The 14,676-nt window shown below is 38.9% G+C and overlaps 2 protein-coding genes and 1 non-coding gene across 4 annotated transcripts; 2 read left to right on the top strand and 1 right to left on the bottom strand.

Moving 5' to 3' along the window:
- On the bottom strand, window positions 1-6,608 carry LOC122638934. Of its 2 annotated transcripts, none has more exons than XM_043831784.1 (2): window positions 6,403-6,608; window positions 1-375 (listed from the first exon to the last, which is right to left on the bottom strand). In XM_043831784.1, the coding sequence occupies exons 1-2, from the start codon at window positions 6,551-6,553 to the stop codon at window positions 92-94; spliced, it is 435 nt and encodes a 144-aa protein (XP_043687719.1). In that variant the 5' UTR covers window positions 6,554-6,608; the 3' UTR covers window positions 1-91. The 2 variants fall into 2 exon arrangements, with proteins under 2 accessions (XP_043687719.1, XP_043687720.1); XM_043831785.1 differs by having other exon boundaries at window positions 1-394; window positions 6,403-6,542.
- Window positions 6,609-12,749: 6,141 nt separating this feature from the next.
- On the top strand, window positions 12,750-12,821 carry TRNAW-CCA. Its single transcript has one exon. It is a non-coding gene; the product is annotated as a tRNA-Trp (tRNA).
- A 296-nt stretch (window positions 12,822-13,117) lies between these two features.
- On the top strand, window positions 13,118-14,676 carry LOC122639779 (pentatricopeptide repeat-containing protein At1g61870, mitochondrial-like). The gene has a single exon (XM_043832738.1). The coding sequence runs from the start codon at window positions 13,155-13,157 to the stop codon at window positions 14,337-14,339; it is 1,185 nt and encodes a 394-aa protein (XP_043688673.1). The 5' UTR covers window positions 13,118-13,154; the 3' UTR covers window positions 14,340-14,676.

The following is a 14,676-nucleotide window of genomic DNA, read 5'->3' as shown; positions in this document are numbered from 1 at the left end:
GAAATACATATCATTTCATGTTTATCCATTTTCTTACTAGCACAAATTTATACTGTATTATACATTTATATATATATATTAAGTATAACATTCAGATGCAGTACATCGGAACATTGGCAGGCCGATAGAGAAATGGCTTGACGGCATGAGAATAACCTGATGGATGACTGTAACTGAACTTGACCCCAGAATTGGCATCTGCCAGTTGGGTACAATGCTCATGGATACTACTCATTGGCCTTGCCAAGCATGCATCCCAGCGATCACTTTCTGGCATAGTCTCAGCCACTGAGTAAATCCCCCTTGAATTCGTGAATGCTTGATAATTGAGCACCTCCCCAGATTTCGTAATGCAAAGAACAGCTACCTCTGCACCTGCATTGAGCAAGCAAATCTAAGAAACCAGTTACTGAACTAAAGCTTTTTTTGGCTTTCAATGAAAAATATCCCTTTATAAATGGTCAGTTTACAATATAGAGACATTTAGAATTTCATTTTTCAGTACTTTTTTGTCTTATTCCATGGTTGAAACATACAAACTACGAGTCAAGTGTGTATGACAGGTCAAATGCTTCATAGCAGCGGGTTACCAGAAAATTCCCCAAGAACAGTATGTTTTGCAACCGCATACCATTTGTGCAGATACCACAGTCAGTGGTACCCAAATGCTAGAAGTACTTCTAATAATACCTAATTTTATAAAAGTACTTGAAGCCACTTTGGCCCTGAATAAAATACTTCACTGAAAAATACATTCAACATCAATTATGCAAGCACTCAAGCAAGGACCTCTTTTTGAGGTGAAAGAAAGGGGGGAGTTTCACTTAAAACATAGAAGAAGCTAGCCTGTCCCTCTCCAACATATTTCCTTGCACATTTCGGAAGACATTTACTTAAGTTGTCATAATCAAATAAAAGGCCAATTACCTGAGCTCTTGCCTTCATTAAAAGCTTTTCTGTAACCAATTAATAAGTGTGACAAAATTGTCCAAATAATGACTATGTACACCATTGGTCAAGAGGGCCATGAACAAGCAAAAATTCTCATGCTTTTTTATCCCCCAGTCATGAAACTAATTAAAAATAGTATATCTATTATCAGAAATTCAATGCCATGATAATTGGGAAAATGCTTTATTGGATGACTGGTTGTTTAATGTGTCAGAATGAGTTTTTTGGCCAACCCCAGCCTCAAACAGAATAGATAAGTCCAATATATAAGCACATTACCTTAAAGAATGCTGATAAGCAAAACACAACACAGATCAGCTTAACTGAGACAATAGTCATGAGAGACTCCTTAGAGTTCGTGTTATTTCTTTTTGACAATGAAATGAGGCACAGCACTCAATGGTATCCCCCAGACACCCCATTTTCTGCACCTTTCTCTTTAACTGAACAAGCACAAATTAGTGATTTGTAGGCTAGTAGTAGTATGACTTTAAGCCCAGTTATAGAGCTCATGCAGGATCAAGAAATGAAAGAGCGTCCCAGTGCACGAGGCTCCCGCTACTGCAGGGTCTGGGAGGGGCAAATGTACGCAGCCTTACCCCCTGCTTTGCAGAAGAGGCTGTTCCAAGTTTCGAACCCACAACCAACAGGTTGCAATAGTGCAACTTAACCGTAGGGCCAAGGCTCATGCAAGATCAAGGAATAATGCAAATAGGATTTAGGGGATGAATTAGCTTTACAAAATACAGTTGCTGTGTTCATCATTGGTTGATTAAAGATTTTAAGAATTGCACGATTTGAAAAGCCAACGGGGTCAACTGAGGCTATGGGAGCTAGTGAAGTGAGGAAAAATATGGAGTTTGTCTCTGGTTTAATCTTGATAGCTATAGTGTTGAATATTAAGAAGGCAAGTTCGATAAGATGGTTGGTAAAGTGTTCTTTGAGGTTTTCTTTGTTTGAAAATGGATGACTACTAACGGTAAAGGTTGTACCAAGCAATGGCAGTGGGAGAATAGTGGGAGAATTATGTAAGTGAAAACTTTTACCAATATCCAGCATAACCTTCCAATCACTTGGGAAATGTCTTTTGTTTTTTAAAAGGGTAAATGAGACCCAACATCCCTTACGCTTTGAAAATTACACACAGGATCTGCAAGTTTAATTACGGGAATCCAAAACACAGGAACTGCTCCCGTGACCTCTAAAGTTTAAACATGCAGTTGTACTTGCCCATCTTCATTTCCATTTGAAAGAGAGAAATTCTTGGATCTGAAAGAGCATTCTTCTTCCATGTTGTGCGTGACAATCGGGATTCTTGGCCCTGTCTGCAACAAAGCAAGCTATTCCTTGTTTAAGCCAGTACAAGCCTCTGTACACATGACAGCTACCGATCTCCATTGGAGGAGGAAGGACAGAGCCTTAAGCAAGGATATTCAAGGTGAAGGAAATGAGAATGAGATGTGAGGGGTAATGGATCAGGAACTGGAACACAGCACACAAATTAGAACCTCGGTTGAGTAATTGAAAAAAACGAATCTTCCCAGACGGGGAATGTAATAAAATGGGAACCACAATACGAGACCAGTGATGGTGTGTCAGGAGTTGGCTTTTCTTTAGGTAGTTGCATCAATGCCCTTGGAAATATGTAAGCTAACAGCATAGCCTAAACGGATGCAGATGAAATTGGGAAGATGAGAGGAGAATTGCATGGGGATGATTGAATTCATTTCTTAATGGGCGGAAAAAAGCAAATTTGGGGGAGATAGGTTGGGAGATTTTACCTGTTTCGCTTCCCAAACTTGCAATCCTGATGATTAGAGGCTTAGGTGGTCGGTCCATCAGAAGACTCTTCCTCTGGATCCAAGAAGAGCTTTTTAGAAGGTTCAGATGGTAGTGCTGCATCCATGAAGCAAGGAGGGGCTTGGCAACAGCTCTAGGTTATAGACAGCAAAGTTCGAGAACTCGCGAGATCTCGGCGTTTCTCGGATATTTGAAATCTCGAGACGAGATTGCCTGCGAGTCTCAAAAGTGCAATATCTCGGCGAGATCTCGGATCTCGGTTGGATCTCGGTTTCAACCCATTATTTTAACCCACCTACCATTTAAATACCTTACCTAATTGGACAAAACTCGACATATCTCGGCGAGATCTCGGGTCCAGATCTTGGGTTGACCCAAAGTTGAGGCTTCGAGTTGAAAAAAAAAAAATGCACCAACTCGGCGAGATCTCGACTCGTCTCGGTTTTTCCAAGAGTCGAGTTGGCACCGAGACCCAAGTTTTAGTACCTTGATAGACAGTTTAATCGTACAGAAAAGACCCAGTATCACATTTCCTTGGTTTAGGATAGACTCCAATACTGCTGAAGACAACAGTAAGTTAATATATTCTCTCGATGGCCGAAGAACAACCTATTGCTAATTTGCTACCCAAAAGCACCATTACCCCATAGGAAAATTTAAATATACTTCACTTCTAATCACTGCTTTATAGCAGTTATGTTGATAGATGTGGATCCATTAAAACTTAAAAGTGTGCAAAAGAATAAATGCATGACAATGCCCAAGCAGACTTTTGGGTGACAAACCAATCTCCTTCATGCAGCATTAACAGGAAAAAAAAATCTTCTTTGTGGACCTCCCAAGTCCAAAAGACTCGGAGTCAAATACCACTTTGGATTGGAGATCAGGAATAAAAGGAACTTCTACCAGAGAGCATAAATGAGTGCAAAAACTAACATATGATACAGCATCTCTCTCTCTCTCTCTCCAAAGGAAATTAGTGTGGGTGAGGATGAGCAGAGGTTTATCCAATATTCTATGGAAGAGAAAAGTTTTCATACAATAAATTTTTAATGGTCAATGATTCTTATGACTTGCACTCACACCAAGTTAACAAAGAGAACCCTCGAGTGTAATTTAGAAATACGAGGGGACCTTGGGACCCTTTGTGTAATTTGTAAACATAAGGAGGCCTTGGGAGTAATATACCCTTTTTACATTGAAATTTCCTACGAAACTACCCCTGTGGCTCACTGAAATTTCCTACAAAACTTCCCTTTGGCACAGTACATTTGGAAGTATGAAAACCTCTGAACTAAGACTTAAACTAGCAAAGTAGCCCAGCCACACAACACGTATGAATCTCCAAAAAAAGATTGGGGAAGAGGGGGGAGGGGAGTGAAGCCCACACTCAATCAACTTTTTGTCCCTCGAGCTGCCTTTTTGAATTATGATTTTCTAATCAGTTTAGCTATCTGATCCCATCAGCAGTAATCAACCGTCACCAGGATTTACCAACAGATTTAGCAACCATACTTGAAAATACCATAGAATATATCTGATAATCTACATATACCGAGTCCCATGGAAAGCTTATAGAAGTTATCTTCATGCCAATTTAATGCCCATAGCAATTACCTTGCAACCAAATGGATACAGATAACACCGTCACATTGGCCATAAGTCCTATAGCCACATTCTTATTTTCTGGTTTCCAAGTAGATTTCAGACTGGCTTGAAAATGAAAATTTACCAAAATACTATTGAAATTTTGAGATTGTGGACTAAAAGCTAGAATATCCTACTTCTCTATCTTTCATTACATCCTATTTGTTCTACTTTCTCCTCAAATATTCTACCTCTTTCTCCCTACCCCTTCTTGTCTCACAAAAACAACAACTCAGCCTTATCCCAACTAAATGGGGTCGGCTACATGGATCCTTGCCCTCCAATCAGCTCTATTCGAGGTCATACTTGATACAAGGTCTAAGCTATGCATTTCTTTCTTCACCACTTCTCCTAAGGTCATTTTAGGTCTGCCCCTAACTCTTTTAGTTCCTTCAATCTGAATCAAATCACTCCTCCATAGTGGAGCATCCAAAAGCCTCTGTTGAACATGGCCACACCACCTCAAACGACTTTCTCGTAATTTATCATGTATCAGAGCTACTCCCAAATCAGCTCTAATATGATCATTCCTTACTTTATCCTTCCTAGTTTTGCCACTCATCCATCTCAACATCCTTATCTCAGCTACATTGACTTTATCTATATGATGCTTCTTAACTGCCCAACATTTCGCACCATACATCCATCTGTCCTTAATCTTCTTATGTCATCTCCTTTGTGTTTTATTTCACAAGAAAATTCCTTTCCATTGTCATTTTAACTTTATTCCAGTCTCTCTCAAAGCCAGAACAAAATCCTAAAATGTAGTGGATGTGGATCTCCTTTAAATTTAAATCCCGTACTATTGCCGAATCTTAAAAACACTCCATTGCTCAACCATAAAAGTATGGAGTTCGTAGATATCTGCTGTGTTTGTGAATTTGTGGAATAATTTACAGACTAATGTTTAAAACCTGGAGAAAAGATTCAGCTGGACAGGGAGAAAGGGCAGGCCAATCACGTCATTTGGCAATTCAACAATCACCACCATGCTGATCTCATCCAACTGAATGAAGACTTATTCTATCCACTGAGAACCAGAAACACAAATTCTTCTTCACCACTCCACTCCAAGGCTATGACTTCCATTAAATCAACAACCCTTGCTGTCTCATTAGTTCAGCCCCAAACACCTTGTTCCGTCTTCCCCTCTGTGGTTTGAATACCTTCAAGTTGCACCACAAAACTCCTTTTTGATAACTACAATTACTCCATCTTAAGTGCATAAAACTTTCAAAGAAATAGAAAAACAGAGAAGGAAGGAACTACTTCATTCTCTAATGTTGCATAAACCCCAGGTAGTTCGGATTATAATCAAACTGTCCACATCACAATTTCTGTCCCACTCCCTCGTTTCAGTGTTTTGGGAAATCAGAACACCGTATATGATAAAGAGTTTGATAGTTCTAATAAAATTTAAAATATATGTAGATGTTAAACACTCAAAATGAATTTTATGTGACACATACAGCAAGAGTAGTTGTCAAATGAAACGCAACCAAGCCACCAATCACCAACAACCTATAACATTCGAAACCCACAAGCCACATGAAGTTGAAATGAATTACTCTATGTATAAACTGCAACCCGCATAAATCATAAAATGAGAACATCCCGAAAGCAAAATTAGAAGATGGATTTGCCCAATCTATAACCCATGGAAGAAAATCCAAATATCAATTCAATAAAATCCAACAAAATCACGCTCATGTTTCCCAACCTGCTTTCCCAATTCAAACCCAGCCAGACTAATGATACTTAAGATCAGTTCAAAACCCCTAACAAACCCAATAGCCCTTTCAAGGCAAAAATCAGAAACAACCACAAATATATTCAACAAAGGATTCAATTTCTAGCAGAAGACACAATTCTAGTCAGCTACCTTCCAAAGCATAATCTCGCCCATAGCAAGAGAAAGTCAATTATGATAAAAACAAAAAAAATTTTGAGGGGAGGGGGGGGATGGGATGAAGACCCACATAAAAAGTCTGAAACTGAACCTACCCTCCAAAGCATGGTCTTCAGGTCCGATAGAAGAATCCCCACATACGTCACAGACCACTCTGCCATGGATTTCTCCCGTCCAAGCTCTCACACCAGATAGCATGATTAAAAGAAGAAAAAGACCCATGACCATACTCTTTTGCATCTCCATTTCCAAACTCGAAGTCCCCGAAAGCGAAAAACTCAAGCTTCTACCGCTATATCTCTAAAGGCTTAGCTCAACTGCTTAGGCTAGTTGAGGTGAGTCGTGAGTGAGAGGCGTGGCTCCTGTTGCGTGTTGTCTTTTTGTACGTCTTTCTTTCGAAGAAGGAATGCCAGCCGCACGCGCTCGTCCACGACGATTCCGGTGAATGACTGAAATACCACTCTGGTACAAAAAAAAAAAAAAGGGACAAATTTCACGGACACCTCCTATAACTATTTGAAATGACAAGTACATCCTAAATTTTGTCAAAATGGCAACCTTCCCCCTAACGTTAAGCAAGGTTACCCCCAAAATTAAAATGTCGATTTTACCCTCTTAGTAATTTAAATAAAAATTACTAAGATTCCATCATCTTCCCAAATCGAACTTCCTCATCACCGACCACCACTGTCTCTCCGACCGCCACTGATTTCACCCAGAAGCCCATAAACAGGAAAGTACGACACAGTGAGCAATAGCACCGCAGGCGACGCTCTCTGCAACCGGACAGAATAAATTCCGGTCACAAAAAACTCTCATTTCATTTCTTTCCCTCTTCTCAACCGCCATAGCAAATCAACGAGCTTGCGCACATCGTTTTGAAACTCATATTTGGAATCAGAGTTTGGAGCAACATCACCAACAGTAAGAATCATCCGAACCAATTGCATTCTCCGACAACAACCATGGAAATTAAACCAGAAAAAAAAAATATTACAAAAACCCAACAAAAATAAATTCAATTTTCTCTGTCAAAGTCTCTACCTAACCCCTCACAACCCTCTGTGTCTGCAGACAAAATTACGGTTTATTTCTTCAAAAAAAATTCCTAACAAAGAGACTACTTTTTCTAGACTGAGATTTATAAATAGCATTCCATCCAACAGTGCCAATATATGAAGAGAGAAGCAAAGAAAGAACAAATTAAACTTTAAGTGCTTCTTTTAGATAAGGAAGAAGAAAGCGAACCTCCACTCCCCCACCTTCCCTTTCCTTCTCAATTCTTCTTCTTCTCAGTAACACACTGGCTGAGGCAGAACTGAAACATGCCCAAACCAACACCCTATTGCATCTCTAGAGGCCATATAGGGTGTGTCAACTTTCACAAGGTGTTCTGGTGGACTGCATCTAAATTTTCTTCTGGTGTTTTATAAGCTTTTGCTGTGTGTTGTTCCAAGTCAAAATAAGAATTCTTCCATGTAATTGCTAGCCTGGATAATGATTTTATCTTTTAGCTATTTAAAAAAAAAATTGGAGCACTTCTTTTTCATATATTGGTTTCTAGAACTCTTATTGTTCATTTTAGGATTTTCGCACATCTTCGAGGAATGTGATATCATTCATGCTCCCAAAAAAAAAAAAAAAAAAATTCTCTCCTATTCAAATTTTGATTGATTCATATCATCATGGCAGTTTCCAGCTGCGCTAGGGTTCTTCCTTGTTCTTTTGATTGCCGCCTAGATCCCCATTTCACCGGCAACCTTCGCCCTAAGATACCCTCGTTATCTTCTAGCAAAGCCCGTTCGCTTCCTTTCCACGGAGGATCATCGCCTTCCTATCCCTTCTTTGGCTCGAGTTTATCTTCTCTTATCCTCAAGTTCCCTCCCAATTTCGTCTGTCAGCTCAGCAACAAAGCTCGGAGGAATTGCAGCAACATCGGCGTGGCCCAAGTCGTGGCGGCTGCTTGGTCAAACAATCCTTCTTCTGCTGTACCTGCTTCTGCTACATCACAACCACCACCTCCTCTGCTTCTCCCAATTTCTAGACTGAGCATGAAAATTGGTCAATAATGGCATCTATTGCAGGTGGAGGAATTCTCTGTTCTTGCTTCTTCCACCGTTAGCCAAGCGAAAACAATGAAGAAAATCTGATTTGTATTTGGGATATTGGGAATTTAACCTTATGGTAAGGGTATAATAGGAAGTTCACCCTATGGTAAGGGTAATTTTGCCATTATAAAAGAGTTAACAGCCACTTAATTGCACAGACCTCCCGGAGTGGACTAAGTTGAAATAAAAATATAAAATAAGGGTAGTCTGTGCCATTTTGATAAAATTTAGGGTGTCCTTATCATTTCGAATAGTTATAAGGGGTGTCCGTGAAATTTGCCCAAAAAATATAAAAACAAATGGAAGAATGTTCTCTATGCCGGGGGCGCAAGTTGTTGCGCCTAGACACATGGGGGTGGGCACATTGACCACCCTGCTCCCACTCAGCGGCACAAAGAACATGAGCCCAAAAAAAATATGTGAAAAGTGAAAACTCAGTGCGAGCGTTCCCTTACGAGCGCGTGTAGTTATCATCAAGGGTAAACTACTCTTCGAAACCTGGATCATATTATTTTCTGGAAAAATTACACAAATCTCCCTTGACGAATGCCTAAATTACACTATTCCCTTGTGTTTCTAAAATTACAGACATATCTCGTGGTACCCTTGGAATACAAAATGTTAGATAAAGACCAAAGTGCCCTTTCTTCTAAATGACTTCAATCCTAGCTGCAAACCCCGTTCTCTCGAATGTGGAGAATTTAAATCACGTACCTCCTACTCATTGATTTGTAACAATTCCCCTTACAATTTGTCACTTCTCTCGTCTTAATCTCAACATTTTTCAAATCGAAGGTTCAATTCAGCCCTAAAGTCCAGTAAATTAAAAGGATTAATGCAAATAGCAAGGTGTTGTGCTGCGTGAAGTGAGATTGGCTGCCCTAAGTGAAGTGCTTCCTTATTACAACATGATCTTGCTCAGTATGATCTGTTGTCGCGCTTTTCTTGAAATCTACAACTCTACTAAGAGAAGTACTTTTTGACTCCCTCTGTATCTTCCCCTCATCTAGCATTAATACATACATATTTGGGGATTCCTTTTCTATGGAGAAGGATCAATAAAACCCATTGCCAAGACCTTGGCATTGCAGGTCCCCATACTCTTATTCAGTCGATCTACTCTATCATCTCTTACCCAATACTATATGTATTGATTCTCTCTCACTTCCCTTGTTTTATCCCATCTTTATCAATTTAGTAAAAGTTTCTTTTGGTCATGTGAGGAAAGAAAATCGGTTCCAACGATCAATTGGCAATCAATTTGTACTTCCTAAAGATCTGGAGGTCATGAACTTGGCCTTGCTTTCTAAAAAAAGCTTGGGAACTTCTACATCCTGAATTCTCTCTTCAGGGTTAGATGATGAAATACAAGTATTGACCCTGTTACTTCGCTCCTCTAAGCTTCTTGTGGTTGGAAATCCCTTATTCGTAAAGGCTTATTCTTTCAAGCATGGAACAAAAACTCGATCGAAACCTGTTGAAATCATCGAGTTAACTTGGTTTCCCAGGTTTTCAAGACGAGTTGAAGGGGGATTTTATAAAATCCCTGGATTCGACCGTGTTTCGATGGTTTCGACTAGTTTCAATCATATTTCGGTGGTTTTGACACATATGCCCATCGAAAATAGGGGAAACTTGACTCGAAACTAGGACAGATAGATATTTATGCCAGAAACTGTCAGAAATCAGGACAGACACTTAGTTAAAGTAAATGTTTTTGTATTTTTATTTCATTTACTTAAGATATTATTTATAAATAAATAAATACCCCCTATTTGAATCCAATAAAAATAGTTAAAAAATAAATTCCAAAAGGATAAAAAGTCAACCCCAGTTTAAGAACAAAAACTGGGTTTTTTTACGGTAGGTGCAATTTTCAACTTTCTAATGCTGGGGTTTTTCTCAAATCTAAAAATTCCATAAATCTTAATATGGTAAAACATTGTTAAAAACCAAAAGTGCGGTAGAATATTCATTTGTTTTTATTTCCAAAAAAATATTTTCATCATAGCGATTTTGATAGTATTTGCGCACACCAAATTAAATTTGACCGGTACATAACTCCTTCAATATAAATCAGATTTAAGCAATCTTGGACTTATTGGAAAGCTATCAAACAAAGGTTTCTAACAAATCCAAGATTGCTTAAATTTCATTTATATTGAAGGAGTTATGTTTCGATCAAACGTTATTTGATATCATGTCTAAGAACAATATACAGTATCAAACTTTGATCAAAACCACAAGTAATATTTTTAGTGTTCTCTATGTGAAACTAATGCATGGATTGAGTTTAAAATGTAAAAAATAGACAGTACAACAAGAATCAAGGCAAAAAAACAACTTATGGGCCTCGAAACCAAGGTTCGAGTTAGCCTAGAAAAAGTCCCAAGTTTTGACCAAGATATGGTCGAAACCGAGACAAACTCGTTTTCTGGCTGATCGAAACCTAGTCGAAACCCGACTTTTAGAACCTTCCTTTCAAGTATGAAGGCTCATGCATTAATTATGGTTTGATTAATGGATCCCTAATTATCCCCCATCAATTGTTTTGTTCCCCCCCCTCCCTTGATTCCCCCTTCTTGTCATCCATTGGTTTTTGTCGAGTTACTATCGGTCTAGTCCCGATTTTTTAGCGGATTTAGTCTACTTTTTTATTTCACGATTTAGTTTGGTTTTGTTTTCTACTGGTTTCATAAAACTCTAATACGAAACCAAACCAATAAGGATTTGGTCCAATCTACGATGAATCGATCAGTTTAGGTGGGTCCGACCGTTTTTTAGCTAACTTTGACACTCGAGTTCATTGACCACGTAAGGGCGATCCATCTTGATGATGAATTCCATGAATTGTGCTAGGTACGACTTGATACTAGCTAATCCATATCAATATCATTGGTGAGCGATATGGGCATGGATACCGAGAACTTTGCTCCCAATCCAATACAGGTGTGTCACATGTGATCCTTTTGCATAGAAACTTATAAAATAAGAGAATTGGAAAACAAATATTATTTAGGGCAATGTAAAAAAGGATACACCAATGAAGGGTTGAAAAATGGTATCATCCACATGGGATTCACATGGGTCCCACATGGTCATAATAGGAGAGAGATTGTCAATGTGAACCGCATTCTTTTTTCGCTAACGAGGAAACCCTTGAACTTGTCGGAATTTATGATTCAGGACATAGGAAAAACCCCAGTTACACGAAACCTCCCCCTACATGGTTAGAAGGGGAATGTCTCTTCGGACATGAGATGTAGCAAACGCCTACTCACATGAGATTTATTATTATTATTTCCTCATTCATCGTAAAAATGAATAAAATAATATAATGTAAGTAGGACATTGCATACACTTCATGTTTAGTTAAACCTTTACCATCAAAAAATTTGTACAAGGGTTAGCAATCTTTTTCCTCTTAATTGATATATATATTTTTTTTAAATGGGAATAGAAAACTATATTAACAAAGCAAACAGATATATTTGGGAGACGTTAGACCATTCAACGTTTGTACAGTAGTGAAAAGTAATATTGTTAAAGTTATCAGTTTCTTCAACTAAAACAAAAAAGTTATGTATAAAATTCCAAGGTATAGGGTGAGTGTTGGTATAAATAAAAAGGTGATAAAGTTCTTTGTTGCATAACCAGATGTGTTTGATAGAAATCTTTTCTTTTCTGGCTTTTTTCCATTCTTGTAGAATTCCAAAAAGCTTCGCTTCCTTGACTCCTATGTTGGGAGGCTACCTGCATCTGTTAGAAAACTTTGTCAATCTATCAAAATGTTAAATGCCCACTATTTCAATTTAAGAGCTGGTTCAAATATTCTTGCGACCATTAAACTAGGCAGTTTCATTTTAGGGTTTGTTGGAAAAATTAGAAATGATGTAAAAGATCCACAATATGGTGAATCCATCAAGGATGGGTTCATTGTAGGAGGTGTGATATTTAGGTTCATGAACTATTTTAATACATTTCTAATGACCAGCATAGGGTCAACCTTAGAACCACGTATAATAACATTGCTTCTTACAATCCAAACAAAATAACATGTTATACTAAACATAGAGAAAAACCAGATTAGAGATTGTTTATCAATATCAATGGGTCCAAGTAAAGATGCACAAAGACAGATGAAAGATGGGCCAGATAGATGCTTAGTTTTCAGTCCAAGAGGACTAGAAGTCCAGATATGCTTAGTCCAATCACATGATAGGAATAAATGCCAAGTTGATTCATCAGTAGAGCCATTGAAAACATATGAATGTAAATAATGTAATTGAATAATTTTTGTTGTTAGATTATTTTACTATCATACCAGCATCTTCGGATCCGTGGCGCAATGGTAGCGCGTCTGACTCCAGATCAGAAGGTTGCGTGTTCGATTCACGTCGGGCTCAATCCCCACAAGTTAAATTTTTTATTCCCCCACTTTAAAAATGCTTTTAGTTTTCAACTGCTTAAACCCCAGGCCCTAACAATGCTGTACTGACGGCCGCCTATGATCTTCTCTCTCTGGTCGAAGCCCTAGAATTGTTTCAGGATCAATCTCCGTTACTGCAACTCAGGAGGCAGGAGGTATAAAACTGGAATCGCACTCTGAAATAGCCATTTTCTCTTTGTTCCTTTATGCATTTCTACAGAGATTGTACTAATGGTTTATCATTGACCTTGTTCAGAACTGTAGCTCCTGTTTGTAAGCTCCATCATCACAGCCATTTAATCTGAAATTCATGGCTTCCGCCTGTCGTTTGCGCCTCAACTTTCTTCTCCACCGTCGTTTCTCATCCATCCTTAGCTCGGAATCCGCTCCTCTCTCCAGCAGACAAAAAACTCGAGATGCTCTCAAGCTCCTGCAATCTGAGAAAAACCCTGAACGTATCCTCGACATATGCCGCTCTGCTTCTCTTACCCCTGAACTCCACCTGGACCGCGTTGCATTCTCTATTGCCGTTTCCAAACTCACCGAATCCAAATCCTTCGAATCTATCCGCTCCTACCTGGATGAACTGAAAACCCGCCCTGACCTTCGAAATGAACGTTATATGTCTCATGCCATCGTTCTTTATGGTCAAGCTGGGCTGCTCGATCACGCCATCCGCACTTTCAAGCAAATGGACGAACTGGGTATCTCTCGCTCAGCCAAGTCTCTAAATGCTCTCCTGTTCGCTTGCATTGTCGGGAAAAAATACGACGAGGTAAGTCGAATTTTCATGGAATTCCCCAAAACTTATGGAATTACTCCAAATTTGGATACGTATAATACTGTTATTAAAGCTTTATGTGAATCGGGTTCTTCTAGTTCGGTTTACTCGATTTTAGCTGAGATGGATCGGAAAGATTGTAAGCCTAATACTACTTCTTTTGATACGTTGCTTGCGGGGTTTTATAAAGAGGAGAAGTTTGAAGACGTTGGAAAAGTCTTGGAATTGATGAAAAAGCACGATTTTCTTCCTAGAGTTAGTACGTATAATGTTAGGATCCAGAGTCTCTGCAAACTTAAAAAATCCGCAGAGGCTAAGGCGTTGTTTGAAGGTATGCTTTCAAGGGACATGAAGCCTAATTCTGTTACTTATTGCAATCTCATTCATGGCTTCTGTAAGGAGGGGGATTTGGAGGAAGCAAAGAGGCTATTTAATGATATGCCAAGGAAGGGGTGTGTCCCTGATAGTGATTGCTACTTTACTCTGATTCACTTTCTTTGCCAAGGCAAGGACTTCGATGCTGCATTAAAGGTGTGTAAGGAAAGTATGCAGAAGGATTGGGTCCCAAACTTCACGACCATGAAGACACTTGTGAATGGGCTTGCAAGCATTTCAAAGGTTGTAGAGGCACGGGAACTTGTTGGTCAAATGAAGGAGAGATTTCCTAAAACAGCTGGCTTGTGGAAGGAAGTTGAAGAGGCTTTGCCCCTGTAGGAAAGTTAATTTATTAACCTTCAGTTATTAAGATCATGGAAATAAGAGGTGAGCATTTGGCCAAGGTTGTGTAAAAAATGGCAGATCTTCAAAAAACCTGTTTTTGAATTCGCATTTGTTTATTCAACTACAAAGAAATCTCTTGCATCTACATTTCATTAGGTTACCGAGGATAATGTTGTTTTGGATGGATATCTTTTACTGGACTGATGTCTTTGTTGCTTTCTTTTTTCCCTTAGCCCTTTATGAACATTTGCATTTTTGTATTGGTGGTTCATCTGAGATTGTCGTTTCCTGTTACTACCTTAATTGTGGAGGAGCTTCTGCTTTTCTGTGT

Source organism: Telopea speciosissima, chromosome 9 (assembly GCF_018873765.1).
Source record: "Telopea speciosissima isolate NSW1024214 ecotype Mountain lineage chromosome 9, Tspe_v1, whole genome shotgun sequence".
NCBI lineage: Eukaryota > Viridiplantae > Streptophyta > Magnoliopsida > Proteales > Proteaceae > Telopea > Telopea speciosissima.
Note: the sequence above shows the minus strand (reverse complement) of the source record. Positions and strands in the feature narration are given on the sequence as shown.

Coding starts and splice junctions, on each gene's coding strand:
- LOC122638934 (XM_043831784.1), bottom strand. CDS start 6,553: ATGGAGATGCAAAAGAGTATGGTCATGGGTCTTTTTCTTCTTTTAATC. Junction 376..6,402: donor TGAAGACCATGCTTTGGAGG/GTAGGTTCAGTT, acceptor TGCTCAATGCAG/GTGCAGAGGTAGCTGTTCTT.
- LOC122639779 (XM_043832738.1), top strand. CDS start 13,155: ATGGCTTCCGCCTGTCGTTTGCGCCTCAACTTTCTTCTCCACCGTCGT.